We start from the raw sequence: 16,858 nt of genomic DNA on the forward strand, positions 1-16,858 counted from the left end.
TTAAACAAATAATGGAAGTGGCCCTAGTACTATGCCTTCACATTTGAACAGAGTGTGATACTTTATTAAATAATCTCCTTTAAATAGGAATCTGAAGGAGCAGAGAACACCTGTAATATTTAGGTCTGTAGCAACGAGCTGCACAGTACCTGCTGTGGGGGAAGGAGGGCCGATACCCTTCCAGGCAGGAGGGCCAGGACCCTTCCTCCAAAACAAAAGCTTCCAGGCTCTCACATTGCCACCCTCTGCTCACAACATTTCCATTTTATGTGACAAAGACCCATCTTTTTTCTTCCTGTAGCATTGCCTGGACCCAAAACACTATTTCAGACATGTTTTACCAGACTTCAGCGTGACCAACTCGAGTAAGGTCATTTAAACTAGAACAAAAAGTTTGTCTGCTATATTTTAAATTTCAGCTTATGATCCTAACTGCTTGCTTCCTTGTGACACAAGTACTTCAGAGGAATTCCACAAGGGAAGACAGTTACATTTTCTGGAAAATAGTTTATTGAGTGCTTGGGGAATTAAAAACTACAAGGTTTTGCTTGCAGTTGCAGAAGCAAGAAAAAAAAAAGTTAAACATAAATTAGTTACCTGATTTTCTACTTATAGTGCTTCTGAAACCCTCATTTTAACCAGTCATTGCCTAACACGACCCTTTATATTAATAATCTGGCCCTTAAATTTATGTAGCAGAATATTTATAGATTAAAAAGTGCCTTTCTATGGCAGTAGGGTAATGATTATGAAAGCTGATGGAGATTTTCAGTCTTTCTAACTCTGCTCCTACGCCTCAGCTACACCCACTCGATTGCTCTGACTTAGGTGACTTTATTCCATACTCCACTGCAGGAATAAGAATTAATTCAGTCAGTGTAAAATAAACCCCACTTGTCCAGAAGCTTTAGTTGACTTAGATCAAATAAGGAAAAAAAAAAAAGCCAGGCAGTGATTACTGCAGTTACTCAAAACTACATTTGTTGTGTAGAATTTCCATTCCAAGTATTGTTTTCATCTTCTCCATCGTCTTGAGTCCTCAGTCTATATATTTTGCCTTCTTTTTTGAAGTCTTCCCCCCGTTTTTCCACCACTCGTTTCCTGACTGCTTGCCTAGGGTACAAATGACAGTGAGGTCTGACAGTTTCCCCAGCAATAATTACACAAGAGAAGCAAATGGAGTAAATGCAAATCACGCATCCTTCCTTCTTTCTCTTATCCCCAGTAACAGTTCTCTTCAGCCCCTTGTTTCCTTGGGAAGCTATGCCCAGCTGAAAATTTGTCATTTAGCTGTCAGACAAATGGACAGGTTCTTGCTTCCCACACCTGCCACTGACGCCACACGTGGCTGCTTCCCGTGAAACAGCCCAGCGGCTCTCCTGGTACAGGAGACCTCTCCTTCTCTACGCAGCACAAAACCTTAACTGTCAAAATCAGACTGCAGTTGCTTAAGTTTCTCATACAACCATACCATAGCAATTTGATATCTAACTCAAAATTTTTATCTTCCAAACAATATCAGCTGAAGCGAAGCCCACAGTTGTAGTTACAGCTGAATTCCCTATCCACAAGACTGCAAGACAGTGCTTTTTACTCTGTAATTGAAAATTGCAGCAAACAACAAGGATTTTGCTCAATCACGCATGTGAAAACCAAGAAACCCTAGTCAGAGCTGCCATGCAGTTCACCAGCCACCAGGTCATCCCTAACCAGTGGGGAGGGCGGTGGCCAGAAACTACAAGGAGAGGGCAGCAGTTAAGAGACAGATACAGTTCCGTTCCCCACTACAAAGGTGAAAGCAACCCCAGCAAGCGGTCTGAGAAACAGCTGCCTTCATCAGCTTTGATTACCTGCTTTGCTCAACACTGCTGGACGCTGAAGGATTCGAAAGGTCTTGCTGATGAGCTGATCTCACAGTGGACTGTGAGGGAGGTGGACTCGTAAACAGAAAGTTGCTAATGAGTCTCCAAACGGCTAAGAGGGGGTAAAGTATTGTGCCCAAGAACTTCCACAGATCACCGCCCGAGGCCTGAACAACGGACGTAGCAGGTCTTCCCGCCTGGTCATGAACACATAAAGCAAACTTGTCAGACACTGAAGTCATGCACTTGTAGACAGAGTATTTAATTCGTAACTTAGAAGCAGCTCAGCAGACACAAGAGAACTCGTTTGGTTACACATTAGACAAATATCCATGCCACCATTTATCTGCTTCAGAAAAAGTCTTCCAAATCAGTCCTGACAAAAATTAAAGTAATTTTGCAATCTGTCTTGGGTAAAGGAAAGACCAAAATTCAAGCCAAACATAATCATGGCCAACTTACAGCAAATATACAGCTACAGTTCTGCTGTTCGCAAGAAAATGAAAAGCAAAGAAACCAAAACCCAGCACCTACCGGCAGCAACACCACTGAAGCACTGGGTGCTAACTCAAGCTCCAGTAACTTCTTTCCATAATCTTCTTTGGTAAACTCCCTTCTGGGAAACATTGTCGCCAGTGAAAAATTGCCGTAAGCATTACCAACCGTCTGTGAGAATATAAAGAAAACTTTTTATTTATAACTGTTCACTTTCAGACAACTGCAGATTTGACAGTTGAGCAGACCTTGCCATACTGACCCAAGAGTTCCACGCCAAACTATGAGATATCCTCATAGAGAGAAATGAAGGATTTCTCATACCCTACTATCCCTCACTACTGATATGCAGCACTAACACAAAGGCAGCTGCTGGCACTGGAGAAGGCTGCTACCAAAACCCCCTTCAAGTAAACAAACAGGAAAGCAGTTGATGACAATTCTACCACGATCAACAACTAGCTGACGCTACATCGAGTTGTAATCAACATGTAGCTGAGAAAACCAAACACCAACTTACTTGTGCAGCAAACTGCCTTGCTTCCTCCAGGCGTGCTTCTGATGGGAACTGGTTAGTAAAGGACGATCCGTCTGGGAGGCGGAACTGAATCCTGGCTATTGCACTGCAGGACACACATCGCGTCAGTCAGCACATGGACAGTGACAGACAAACTTTGGCCCGGCAGTATTGAAACGTGGAAGAGAGGGACAGTCATCCTACTTATGGCAGCGCGGACGGTTTGTAAGGTTGGATCCACAGTTGATAACCGCCTGCTTATATCTCACACAACATCTCCTCTGGCTTTTATCAGAGTCCAAGACCCATCACCGTTCAAACAAGATATATATAGATTAATCATCAAAAAAATTCGTGAATGAAATATAAACCATATGTCTTTTATGTTGCTTGTATTACTTTTGTTCTTTTTTTCAAGAAGCTGTACGATGAGGGTGCAGACATTTAAGCTGGCTTGGCAAGTAATTTTATATTCAACTAGCTATGGCCCAACATCACTGTTTGAGCTTCAGCGCCAACCCAGGCCGTGAGTCCCGTGCTTGCCCTCTGTTCAGGGGCAGTACTAGACTCACGGCGGATCCGTAACTCCACACAAGGTCTCTACAGGTTAGACTATTTCTTAAAACAGTAGCGTTGGGCACAGCAGGAGACAGCTCTGACACGGACAGCTGGTGAGCCCAAGCAAGCCTTGCTGAGTCCAAGCCCGCTGCACACAGAGCTCCCCAGCGCAGTTGTGACATTATCGAGCCATTCTGCCCAGTCATTAGCTGTCATATTCTCACCTCCTCTAGTTCCCCACCTAGCCCCATTACATGTGGTATTTTAGTTAGCAGCTTTTTGTGCCTGATCTTTGATTTAAATAACACACAAGGAAAGGCGGTTAGTGTTTCATAATCAGAAATGTCAAAAGGGCAAAAGTTACCAGAGAACACAATATTCATGTAAATAGCTATGAATAAATATTATAAAAAAAGCCAACTTTTTACGTCACTATTCAAACAGTTCAACATGGCATCAATTAATAAATATGTATGTTACGTATCTTTAAAGTTTATGTAAAGTGTCTTTACGTCTTTCCCCAAAAATATACACTTCTTTCTCTAGAGCAACTCACCTTCGCTCCTTCTGAGATGCTTCTTTCCTGGCCTCTATTTCAGCCTGTCTGGCCTGAAGAGCTGCCGCTTTCGCAGCTTCTGCTTCTTCCTTCGATTTTGCAAAGCGAGCTGCTCTCTCAGCACGATCCTGTGAAAGAACCAAACAGAAACCTTAATTTTTACTGTAAATTGTAGCTTAATATTCATTAAAACAGAGCACTACGGTCTGTACTCAGCACCCAACCACACGGATATAAGTGGGCCATATGGAGAAGAGACAGTAGTGCTGCAAAGAATTATTCGCTGCCAAACCACACAATCTCATCTCATTAGCCAAGATGACACACTTTTCGGCGAGTCACTTCCCACGAGCAGTTGTTAACAGATGATCTTCCCATGCAAGTTTAACACTCCAGTGAAGAGAAACAGAGAAATCTTACAAGTTACACGATTACAGTTCTAAGTGTTCTAAGGCCAAAACCTAATAATGAGGGATTCCCATTGTTACGAACTGTTTATATCCATATATGTACACACATATATACAAACTTACAAAATAATCCTCCCCACCATTTTGAGAGCAGTGTTCTCCTGCATGTTCCACATTTAAATACTCCCTGTGCTTCTGTTCCAGAACCATGCTTCTATGGCAACTATTGTTATGTTTAAATGACAATTCTCCACTGGGCTCAGGATGAGACAGAATATGGCAGAAGAGCTGGTATGTTCGTTCGGATAGAAAAGATCATTATGAGTACGAAAGCAGAAGTTCCAACCCCAAACGCAGGCATTGTTACAACACAAGGCCACAGGATTCCAACAGAAAAACGGGCAATCTTTCCAAGTTTCACTGAATGAGAAAACTTATCGGTGTAGTACGCTGGTGGCCCTTGTGAGAGAGAGAAGCAGCAAGCTATCTTCCAAAATGAAAAACTTACCATTGCAATCTGTTGTCTTATACGCTCTCTAGCAGCCCTCTCTTCTGCCTTTTCTCTGTTCCTTTCCTCTAACATACGCTTTGTCAATTCTTCTTCCTGGCGTCTTTTGTACTCCAACATTTCTTTTCCAGTTTTTCTCCGTTCAATTTCTTTCTTAATTTCTTTCTGAATAAACAACAGATACATAAAAATTGTATCATGAAATTGCCTTGGACAAGAGTAAGACAAGACCAAAGTACATTTGTTTAAAAATGAATTAGGCATTTATTCAAACAAGGGTATAAAAAAAAAAGTGCAAGCAGTTTTACATCTTTGTGTTACCTGTTCTTCCTCTTTCCTTTTCTCTTCTCGTCTTTCTTCAAGCTTTTTTGTTATTCTGAATTTAAGAATGAAGTGAAAAGACTTAAAATTGCAGTACCAGTTACTGACATTTTAAAATTTTAATGAAGCATTTGCAAACATTTGCAGAAAAACAGAACACGTGAAAATGAACGTGATCTATAACACAGTGCTAATACCTAGTGTAACAGGAACGATTCATTCCCATGCGGGTGTACCATCCGTAACAGATGAGGTGGTGATTCACCACTGAGTTTCCAACTTTTAATGGAGTTCTAACATATTCCTTCTGTCCTTTTCCACCACCAATGAAGGATCTTACATAGTCTTACTGTTGAACCAACTTGTAAGACATACAATAAGCAAATACTATTTATGATCTGTGGTAACAGAAACACTGCATCTCAATCTCTTCTTAGCTATTTAAATCATCTTCTGCACATCGTTTCCTAAAATGGAAAGCAAATAATATAGAGCATTGACATAGGTGCCCATGCATCTGTCTCACCTATCCAGAAAGGTGCCTTAGAATAAAGCTTGACTTGAAAAAACATAGTAATTTACAATATATTTTAAGTCTAGGGAAAGGGCAGGCATGACCAAACAACACGGGAAGTCAGATAATCAGAAAAATTTTGTTTGTATGGTAGCTGCTGTGCTTTTTGAAAAAGAAAATGGTAATTACCACACAGCTTTGCCTCTTTTTTCTCCCCTGAAATAAATGCCGTAGATGTATGCAAATACAGCATAATTTAACATTAACGGACATTTTAGAAACAAACTTCTGTATTTATATTAAAATACTGACTGCATTTTCTTATTAGTGGTAAGTAAAAACTACACTTATTGTCCAACAGCTTTGGCAGAAAACCAAAATTAAATGTGAAAAAGTTTGAAAACATATTTTTGCAGTATAAATAATCTTATTTACTAAGTATGTGTTACCGGTTTCAGACAGGGTATTACAAATAGCATCAGTCTTATAGATGCTAAAAAACCAAGTTTATACACAAAATCTTGTATTTAAAACCAACCAAATTAATGAATGAACCACGTATTGAACCAGGTGTTTCTGGTCACCACACTTTAAACTAGCACTGCTCATCAAACCTCATTACTGTTCACCGATCAAAACAAAAGCCAAGTCTCCGAATAGGATTCCTCTGGCTTTTTCAATATGCCGAGTCTATTTGATGGCTGTTCGTAGTCAAGAAGAAAAAGAAGATGGCATCTCTGTACAAAATCTAGGTTAGCACTTTGTTACCCCAGTTTCAAGTGCTTTCAGTTCAATGTTTTAACTCCTTCAAAATTTTTGCAGCAAACACATTGGCTGTATTCAAGTTATATCAAAGTAAGGAGAACATCTTTAGTTTTACAGATTACCCTTTTCTTTCAGAGTACCTGAGAAATGAGATTAATTTACAAGCTGTTTCTGTATCAACCCTAGTAGTGTCACAGACATCTAAACAATGACCACATAAATGTTTGCCAAATGGTAACAGAATAAGCTCCCAAAATTCTGTGATTAAGCCTGTTTGTTCATACACACACATACACACACACCCCCCTGCCCAAAACCAACAAAAACACCTCCTGAGAGACAAATACAATATGTCAGGAAGCCCGTAAAAGAAGACTGACCTTTCTACTTTGAGTGCAAGATCATTCACAGGCTGAGCATCACTCATGTGCGCATCTGAAGAGTTAGTTGCTTCCTGGCTTGATTGACCTGAATCTGCTCCATCTTCAAGTAATTTACAGAAAGTAATGCATAACAGAAAAAGACAAGGTGTACTTCTCAGCATAAAAAATTATTATGCTCATTATTAGCCATAATTAGCAGCAAATAGAATACCTCAAGAAGACATGAGGTTCTGCTGTTTTGAGCTCTCCCCCCAATTTGGCCTCAGGTTACTAACCCAAAGAAGCTTTTTAAATTGAATCCTATTACAATAAAAATTGTGTATGCTTTCTTGAATTATAAACCATAGATTTCTCACTCATTAAAACCGAGCAGAATCAGAAGTTCTTCCTCCCTCTAGACTTGCAAGAAGCATTCTGAGATACTCAAGATTTTCCTCAACAAATCCACTCAATACATTGCCTTTCATGTAGCATCATATAACAACTTAAGAAAAGGAAAACTATTTCAAAAGCAAATCAGCTAGCATTTGTGTACAAGTACTAACCATTACCAGCAGAAGGTCTTATTGTCTCAGTTGTAACAGACTCAGGAGAGTCACAAAACTCTGCTGGCCTGGACTGCGTAGTTTCTGGAGCACCATCAGATTGAGCGGAGGGACAGGGAGCAGGTGACTGACTGCTGTTTTCCAAAGGCTGCCCTTTTACTGTGTGCATCTAAGAAATTGGGGAAAAAAACCAAACAAAACAAAAACAAGACTATGAAACTTCAAATATTTTCCACAGCTTCAAAAGGTCAAGAATGAACCATTTCTAGAGAAACAGTCCTATTTAAAATAGAAAACTAGAATTACCACATATTGTTGAGTATGATGCAATCACACACTTCATATTTTTTCCTAATTTTAGCCTTATACTTTAAATTAAAAACTATCTACGTTTATAAATCCACATTACAAAATAGTATTTAAAAACCACACATGAACTGAAAGAGTAATTGGTATGTCAGTCCAGTTTAGAGTTCTTGACATACTTCTTTGATACTGCAGGTGTTACACAAATGATCTAAAACAATCTGGGAAACAAAAAAGTAATGTAGCACTTCTGCATAGTGCTTTGTACTGAACTTAAGTTTGCAGATGTTGTTGTTGGAAGGATATAGAACCAGTAATTAATTCATACTTCCCCAAGGCACGTGCTAAGGGCCGGGGACATCTCCTGTCTTGGGCATGTGGGCGCACCCAACTCAGTCTGAAAGATCCAGTCTGTTAGCAAGCGTTACCTGTTTAACTTTATGGATTCTGGTAACGAGCTCTTCAACAGAAACACTGCCAGCAATTACTTCCAAAGGGATTCCATTGTCTCCTATAAAAAAACTAGACGGAACGCACACTACAGGATCTGCACAGCCACAGTTAAGGACAACAAACGACAAAAGTTTATAAAGTAATTTTAAAAAGGAAAACCAGAAGTCTTTCCTACAGAACCTTCTAGCCCAATATCCTATCTCCACCTGGTCACCAGTAGTCAGTGCCAAGGGATAAAGAAAAAAGACGCCAACAAAAATTCTGGAAAAACATTACATACAACTAATTCGTATTTCTCCTTTTCTTTGAAACGGCTTGAGCCAAAATATTTTTCTCCAATACACGTGCAACAACAGATTAGGCTTTGATTTGAAAGATTTTGGTTTAGTGTGAGACAACATCTTAGGTAGACAATAATGAATTCTTTACAGCATCAAGAAAAGCCAAGTTTAGGTACTGAATTCCCTTTCTCAGCATCATACAGAATTCCTGAGCTATACGCAGTGACCTACTGAAGGCAGGCAGAGGTCTCCCTAACTTCATACCCATGCACCTGACAGAACCCAGTCCGCTACTTGTTCTTCCTCCTCTCCAACTCTGATCTCCAGCTAATAATTTAAAGCATTGCTTGTTTGTTTTCTAATGTTGATGAGTAATACCAATGGGTTATTTTGTTTACATAAAGTTTTGGATCATTTTCTATTTGGAGAATTACATAGGATTAACATTAAAAAAACCCAACTTCCTCACTTTGTCTAAGAACTGACAGTAAGTTGAATACGTAGATGATACCGCTTAACCACACAGCTTATCGCATATTTTTGTGCCCTAAGAAGTATTTTTAATAACGCTGCTTGTAAACATTTCTCTTAAGAACAGTATTAATTTGTAAAGAGCAATTATCTGTAATCATCATGTAGCACCTAAACTCATCTCAAAGGATACAAATTTGAGAAAACTGCAGGCATGCTTCACTGTTTAAAAGAAAAGATTCATTTAGAAGGAGCAATCACTTCGCAACAGCTTCAGATTAAGTCTTTCATCATAAAAATAACTGTCCTACTAACACACACAAAACTATTTAAATACTTGAGAGAACACTAAAAGCAAATTTGCATTGCATCTTCTCATTAACATTTTGCATAAGTGTCGACATGGTGACAATCCCCGGTTATCACAGTTGACTGCGTAAGATCTAGGGAAACAGTGCTAAGAAGCAATTCAGGAAAAAGACATCTAGTTTACAGAGTGCAAATAACATAGTAAGTCTAATAAAATGTCTGTGGAGCATTTCAAAATAATACCATTTGGGGAAATGTCAATGTACTTTTTGCCCATGGACTGGAACACATAACAAAAACAGCCGAGTGATTTACCCAAGAACTTCAGTGCTTCTCTGTTCTATGTGTTACAATAGAGACAAACACATTTTCTCTGGGGCGTTACAGATTTTAATCTTTCTGAGTTCATGAGGGTTTTTAGATTGATTATGTCACTTGGCATATCAAGAACTGCCTGAAGAGTCCTTGCGTCTTGATTCCAGCTTTTTTACATAACTTTTATGTCTTTTCCTGCTGACAAAGGACAACCTCAAGCATTCTTTTACTAGTACTGAAATACAGTCTGAAATATGCAACGAATAGTCTGCAGAACATGACAGTCAATGTTGAAATATGGAATTTTCTAAGGCTCTTGTGGCTTTAGGAGTACTTATGCTCTGGAACCTTGTGGCTTTAGGAGTACTTATGCTCTGGAACCTTGTATTTAGACTACCTCCAAATCAGGGTGAGGACTTCAAAAGCCTCTTACTCTCACCATCATCACCAATGAAAGATTGTGTAAGAGACAGAATTAGAATAGGATCAAACCTTTTGGTGTCGATTTTAATAGCAACAAAACCATCTGAGGCAGCTTCGGTCACCTTCTCATCTTCCCACCTTGCAGACATCTCAGTAGATTGTTCATCCTCACCTGCAAGATACAGCACACGTGTGAAGCTAAATCCACCACTAATTACTGTTTCTGGTCTGATTTTAGCTTTGCTTCAATTGCTTGAAATCACCTTTGAAAGACACTCTTGTGATTATTTTCAAGTCAGTTTATCTTTGTTTTTCGATAAGCTGGAAACAATTCACTCCACCTGATTCACCTCGCTAACAGGCCAAAAACCTAATATACCACAAATCCTTCAAGCCAGCAAGCACATAGCTTTCGCAGCCACAATCACATGGTGAGCAAGGCCAAGGGAGCAGAAGGGACTGGACCACATGGATGCAACACAGCTACAGGAACTGGAGGTGGTAGCAAGTCTGAAGATCGGCTTGATTGCATCATCTAACTGCACAACTACCAGAGGGCCTCATTTTCAGGTCACAGTGTGTATGCTCACGCTTTAGTATTTCGCTTCAGAACACTCTCGTAACATGCAAGGAGATCCCACGGCACACAGGGAACCATTGCTTCTCCCTGACGTCAAGCCTGACCAGCTAACATGCTAAAAATATCCACGGCTTACCCCTCATTATAAATTTAATTACATCTTGGTACACCAGCTGCTAACAGGTAAAACTATGTTTTCCACTCCTTGTAAATATGTAATTCAGCAGACAAAGTTTCACAGTTTGATGGTGTTAAAAAAAAAACACAAACCAAGAAACATTTATTCACAGGATTATTTGTAGCTTAGTTTTGTATTCCAGTTCCTGACATGAAAAGTTAACAGTAGGAGGGGAGGAAAAGGAGTGAGGAGCACAGAGGAACAAGAATAACAGTAGAAGAGGAGCTACTTCAGCAAGGGAAACTGAACAGGTGCTCTGGGGCCCACAGATTCCAAAGTGTTATTTTCATCAGATGAAACACATTGATCGTACATTTATCCTCCAAAGCACTGGTTTAGTGAGGGTGTGGGTTAATAAATAAATTCCGATGAATATTAACCATTTTTCAACAAGTAAACTGGCCTGCAACCACTTGTTTATCTTCAACCTGTGTAACTTCCTAGCAGCTTGGAATCGACTGTACTCTTGATGAAGAACCCGAGTCACAAGTACAGAAGTACAGTAGTTCATTATTCGATGACAACAGCAAACCCTTTGCTTGTTTCATGCCCGTTGCCATGTCATGCAGTATTTTTTACTTGTTAAAGATGAGGAGTTATGCGTGGAGTCCCCTGTCTGGCCACAAAGCTTCTCAGAGAGATGTGTACCAAAAATATATTGATTTTGGAAAAGTGTTTTCCAACCACACGTATTGATGTTTTCCCTGGAAGTACTTGACCAAGTAAGAAAGTATTCATCTCTATTACTATTATTCTACATAAGCAAGTAAATATTCAGGTTTTTTTTATGTTGGAACCCTTCCTCTTCCTTTAAGGGCAGTGCTTCCAACTGTGCTCGATGGATGCAGCTGTTCTGCCAAGGGTGGCTCAGCCTCCTCCCCATTTCCAAAGGCTCAGGGACAGACAGCTGCTTCACCACACACACTTTTTCAAAAGGACACGTGCTCATCTGATGAGGCTACTAAAAATACCTAAACATTTGCCTAACACTAACTTTTCCACAGAAGCAACTGCTGTAGAAAAAGAATGCTGAAAGACACAAACAGGTCAGAGACTGCTCACAGCACAGTCTGAGAGATGTGACCCATGAATGAAAATGCTGGTAACGCACATTTTGTAAAGCTCTGTGCCATGCAGCACAGTTGAATACTGCGACTACCCACCGAACAGTTGGTGATTCTCGGACATCTTTTTGTTTTGATAACCCTTTCTCCTTTGAGGGTTAAAGTTCATTTATTGCAGTTTTGCAGTAGTAATTACATCCTGAAATGAAAACTGCTAGGTCACAGGAAAAGCATCAGAAAAGTCAAGAGGACAAGCTGAACAGAACTTGATGTGATTCATAATTCTGCTAAACACGGAGCTATCACAACCGCCTCAGAATCCTAATTCCCAAGACTCTCAGATTTCTTACCTTTCTCAAATAAAAGCATCGCTTTGTTTCACTCAGTGGCAATCAAAGGCCTGTACATAATTCTCAGTTGCACTTGTCAATCTCTTACGTTTGGTCAGGTAAATTTAGGTATCTACATAGGGAAAACGTATCCATCATTTCTCAAGTGATTCAGCTAATTGGAAGAGACTCTTTTTCTGCAACAATGTAGTTCATGTACAAGGAACTTACTCAAAACCATCACAGGTTGCTAAAGGACTTCAATTCCCCTATTCCTCAGCACACTGTCCCCAGGGAAAAGTGTTTTCCTTCCAAAAAGAAGAGAGAAGAGGCCAACTGACCTCTCAGTGCCCACCCTTTCATAACTACTCAGTAAGAGCGAGGATTGCCCATTTGGGAAATGACAGAAAGCCGGGACATTAAGCTGCTCACCTCCTCCTCCTCTCCACCATTTCACATATTTAACTTGACAAATGCTCTGATACAGCTTGGATACAAAACACTAACAAATAGCTCGCTGATTTCAAATCAGTGTTTTGTTAAAAAAAAAAAAATCTAAAGTGATGAACATAGGAAGGAGTCTTTCTACAAATGTTTCTAAAAAGAAACACAAGCATTTTAGCTCGCAGGTTTTTTCTTCCCCTTACCCCCTTCATATTTCCACTTCTGAAAAGTGCTTTTTATAAGCGGCCTGGCGTTTTCATGATCAGAATCTGTCTAACTTTCAGAAAGAATAATCTTGAACACCTCAGTCAGAACAGAGGCTGCATCTGAGGAGGTTTCACATCAAACAAACAACAAACTTCGGATTAGAAACTCAAAATGTGAAAGGAGTTTTCTAACTCTGCAGGCCAGAGAACCATCTACAGAACAGCTACCAACAAGATACCAGACATTTGCCAGACCTGTTTCAGTATCAGGAATACTTTATCCCTGTGCAGCTGCAGAACCTACCAGTAAATACTTGATGCCATCAAGTAACTCTTCTGCGGCTCAGCACAATTCCTTGTTTTGTGTGTGTGTGCAGAAGCCTCTGATCTAACACCTCACCTTAACATTTTAAAATCAGTTTTGTAAGGTGGACATGCTTCACCTCATGCTCCCTGGAGAGCACGGAGCAAACCCTTTTATTGCAACTTCCCATGAATTCAACGGGATCTTTAATACGCTTACACAGCTGCGTCACCAGAACTATGCCGTGAAGGTTTTAAAACCTGAACTAAAAAAATGTTAGGATTACAGCTGCAAACACAAATGTGAAAGAAGAAAAACTCGTTGAACAACATGCAATTGCAGTCACAAACACCACCTCATTGTTAAGATAAATAGCCACATTATTCCTTACTTGACTGCAAAATAGTCTAGAATCAGAAAGAACAATCCAGTTCTCCACTTTCTAGTCCTTTTTTAGTGAAGAGAGACAGACAGGTGGTAGCAGAAACCAAACAGAAATGGACCTACCAGAATTCAGTAACTTTTGTCAAGTCTGTATCCAATAGCTTTCTCCCAGAGTGGCCAATCTAAATTTACAGTTATATTTTCCACTTCTCTAATTTTTTCCCCTTTACTGTTTCTTGTCCCCATACACATTATTGTATGAAGCATGCAAAACAAGGCAAAACCACTGAACACATCCGAAAGCGTGTTTTCCTGCTCAGAAAGCTGCTTTCAAATGCTTGTCCCTGATGTCTACGGGCAAGCGTGTACTGTGAAGGCTCAAAGCTACCACTACCACCAACTGTGCAGGTTTAAATCTGATCTACCCCAACAAACCCAATCACTGTTAGCATAAAACCAGACCACTCTTTCAGCACTCTGCATCCTTCAGACACACCTGCTGCCATACATGGTGAGAAAGTACATTCTTGGGCTTCCCAGTTCGCTTTCCCAGCAGGCGTTACGGAACTGCTCCACAACCAGCTCCCTCACAGGTCTGCTGCCCTGATCCCACTGGTCCTAGGGTAGACCAGAACCAGGCAGAACGCTCCCACACTTTCATTTTGGAGATACGGCTGCCCTAAGTAACACTCTCCCTTTTTCACGTCTCATAAGAACCAACCAACCAAATCCTTATGCCATACTACAAAGTCAAAACTGGGTTACATTCCTGCAATCACAAATTTATCTCCACTCTGTATATACAGTCTACACATTCCCACATCCACCTAGTCAACATCTAAAAGGCCAATTTTGTGTACAATTGTAATTTCATAAAAAATACTGGAAATAAATTATAACATGCACTTCTCAACCCAATACACATGTATCAAGTTCAAAACACTTGCATATTGAACTATTTAAAAAAAAAATCTTTGTGGTGGGTTAACTGCAGCTGGATGCCAGGTGCCCACCAAAGCTGCTCTATCACTCCCCCTCCTCAACTGGACAGGGGAGACAAAATACAATGGAAGGCTCGGGGAGGGTCGAGATAAGGACAGGGAGAGATCACTGACCAATTACTGTGACAAGCAAGGCAGACTGAACTTGGGGAAATTGGGGAAACTTGGGGAAATAAATTTCATTTATTACTAATCAAATCAGAGCAGGGTAATGAGAAACAAAGCCAAATCTTACAAACACCTTCCCCCCATCCTTCCCTTCTTCCCAGGCTTAACTTCACTCTTGATTTTCTCTCCCTCCTCAGCCTGAGCAGAGCAGGGCGATGGGGAATGGGGGTTGTGGTCAGTTCACACGTTGTCTCTGCTGCTCCTTCCTCCTCACTCTCTGCCCCTGCTCCAGCGTGGGGTGCCTTTCACGGGAGACAGTTCTCCATGGGTCCTTCCTATGGGTTGCAGTTCTTCATGAACTGTCCCAGCGTGGGTCCCTTCCACAGGGTGCCGTCCTTCAGGAACAGGCTGCTCCAGTTTGGGTCCCCATGGGGTCGCAAGCCCTGCCAGCAAACCTGCTCCGGCGTGGGCTCCTCTCTCCATGGGGCCACAGGTCCTGGCAGGAGCCTGCTCCAGCGCAGGCTCCCCACGGGGTCACAGCTTCCTTCAGGCATCCACCTGCTCCAACATGGGGTCCCTTCCATGGGCTACAGGTGGAGATCTGCTCCACCGTGGACCTCCATGGGCTGCAGGGGAACAACCTGCCCCATCATGGTCTGCTTCATGGCTACAGAGGAATCTCTGCTCTGGCACCTGGAGCACCTCCTCCCCCTCCTTCTTCACTGACCTTGGTGTCTGCAGAGTTGTTTCTCTCACATCATCTCATTCCTCTCTCTGGCTCCAGTTGCCGGGGGTGGGGGTGTCTCCCCCTTCGTAAGCAGGTTATCCCAGAGGCACTACCACCATTGCTGATGGGCTCGGCCTTGGCCAGCAGAGGGTCTGTCTTGCAGCTGTCTGGCCCTGGCTGTATCGGACATAGGGAAAGCTTCTGGCAGCCACTCACAGAACCCACCCCTTTAGCCCCCTTGCTACCAAAACCCTGCCACGCAAACCCAGTACAGAACATCTGAAACATCCAAGGAATTTAGTAGAAAACTTTTAACCTGAGTAGGGAGCTGGGGGGAAGATCAGTCTCTAACCAAGTCACAACACGTTATGTTTCACAGGTCAAGATATCAACTGTTGCAACACACTTGTGTCACAAAGTTTCTTGTTGTTTACCACCTGGCTTTCTATTTATTTTTATACAACACACTACGATCATCTCATTATCGACTATGAAGGCAGAAAGCTACCACGTAGATGCTGTAGATAAACACACTGAAATACGTTTATGGAAAACAAAAATAATCCAATGGTAAAAGGCTTTCACATCATAGCACCCACCTGCCATCATGACTCGTGGGCTTTAAAATGCTGCCTTAAAGCCTGCACACACCACTCTAACCCCCTCAACACCAACACAACACGCTGGGGGCTGAGAAGAACTCGATTTCTAGCAGTATGTTTACTAACCAGTGGAAAATGCCGTTCTTCACCCATAAGGAGAGTTGTGTCAACAAAACGACTTAACTGCACTGTTCTGCCCACATCCCCTTTGGGAGCGGACTTCTCCCTGAAGCTAAGCGAGTCCCACGGTTCAGTAATTCCTCAGGGAACGACACTGGCCACACGTTTAGTGTGGAGGTCTTTTCACGAGGCACCTGAAAAACTTCAGGCAGCAGTAAAAACACAAGAAGTAACGCACACAAGAACACAGGCAGAAAGCTAAAGCGCCTGCCTGACGCCTTCCTTTCCCTTCAGCCATTCTCCTCTCCCCAGACCGAAAGGCAGCGCACCCACAGCCAGCGGCAGCTCCCGCGGTGCCAGCCGCCACTCGGTCCCGGAGCCGGGAGCGGCGAAACGCGGGGCCACGGAGCGCAGGCCGGGGGGGGGGGGGCGGGCATCGAAGGGGCAGCGGCTGCTGACAGGCAGGCTGGGCCCGCCCGCTGCGCCGCGGGGTCCCGGAGGCGGCGGCGGGACCCCGCGGCGCAGCGGGCGGGCCGGTGACTGCGCTCCGCTCGGCGCCGCCGGAGCCCGGGGCCGTCCGGGCCGGCCTCAGGGAGGGCCCCGCGGCCCACAGGCCTGCCCGACGCGGCCGCGCGCGCTGCGTCAGCGGGCGGGGCCCGGCGCGGCTCCCCCCGCCCCGCCCGGGCCGTACCTGACACGAACACGACGAAGACCGAGCTCCGCTGCTTGGCGGCGGCGATAGCGGCCGGGATGGAGCCGCCGAACCACATCATGGCGCCGCCGGACCCGGCCGCTGCCACCCGCCGCACAGCGCATGCG

The 16,858-nt window shown here is 42.6% G+C and overlaps 1 protein-coding gene across 1 annotated transcript; it reads right to left on the reverse strand.

Annotated features, from left to right (window-relative positions):
* Positions 1-487: 487 nt before the first annotated feature.
* Positions 488-16,858, reverse strand: UBXN4 (UBX domain protein 4). The gene is made up of 13 exons (XM_075430131.1): positions 16,731-16,858; positions 10,062-10,164; positions 9,139-9,167; positions 8,169-8,287; positions 7,435-7,603; positions 6,887-6,989; positions 5,228-5,282; positions 4,907-5,071; positions 3,989-4,116; positions 2,878-2,980; positions 2,397-2,528; positions 1,851-2,059; positions 488-1,113 (listed from the first exon to the last, which is right to left on the reverse strand). The coding sequence occupies exons 1-13, from the start codon at positions 16,810-16,812 to the stop codon at positions 975-977; spliced, it is 1,536 nt and encodes a 511-aa protein (XP_075286246.1). The 5' UTR covers positions 16,813-16,858; the 3' UTR covers positions 488-974.

This window comes from Opisthocomus hoazin, chromosome 9 (assembly GCF_030867145.1).
Source record: "Opisthocomus hoazin isolate bOpiHoa1 chromosome 9, bOpiHoa1.hap1, whole genome shotgun sequence".
Lineage (NCBI taxonomy): Eukaryota > Metazoa > Chordata > Aves > Opisthocomiformes > Opisthocomidae > Opisthocomus > Opisthocomus hoazin.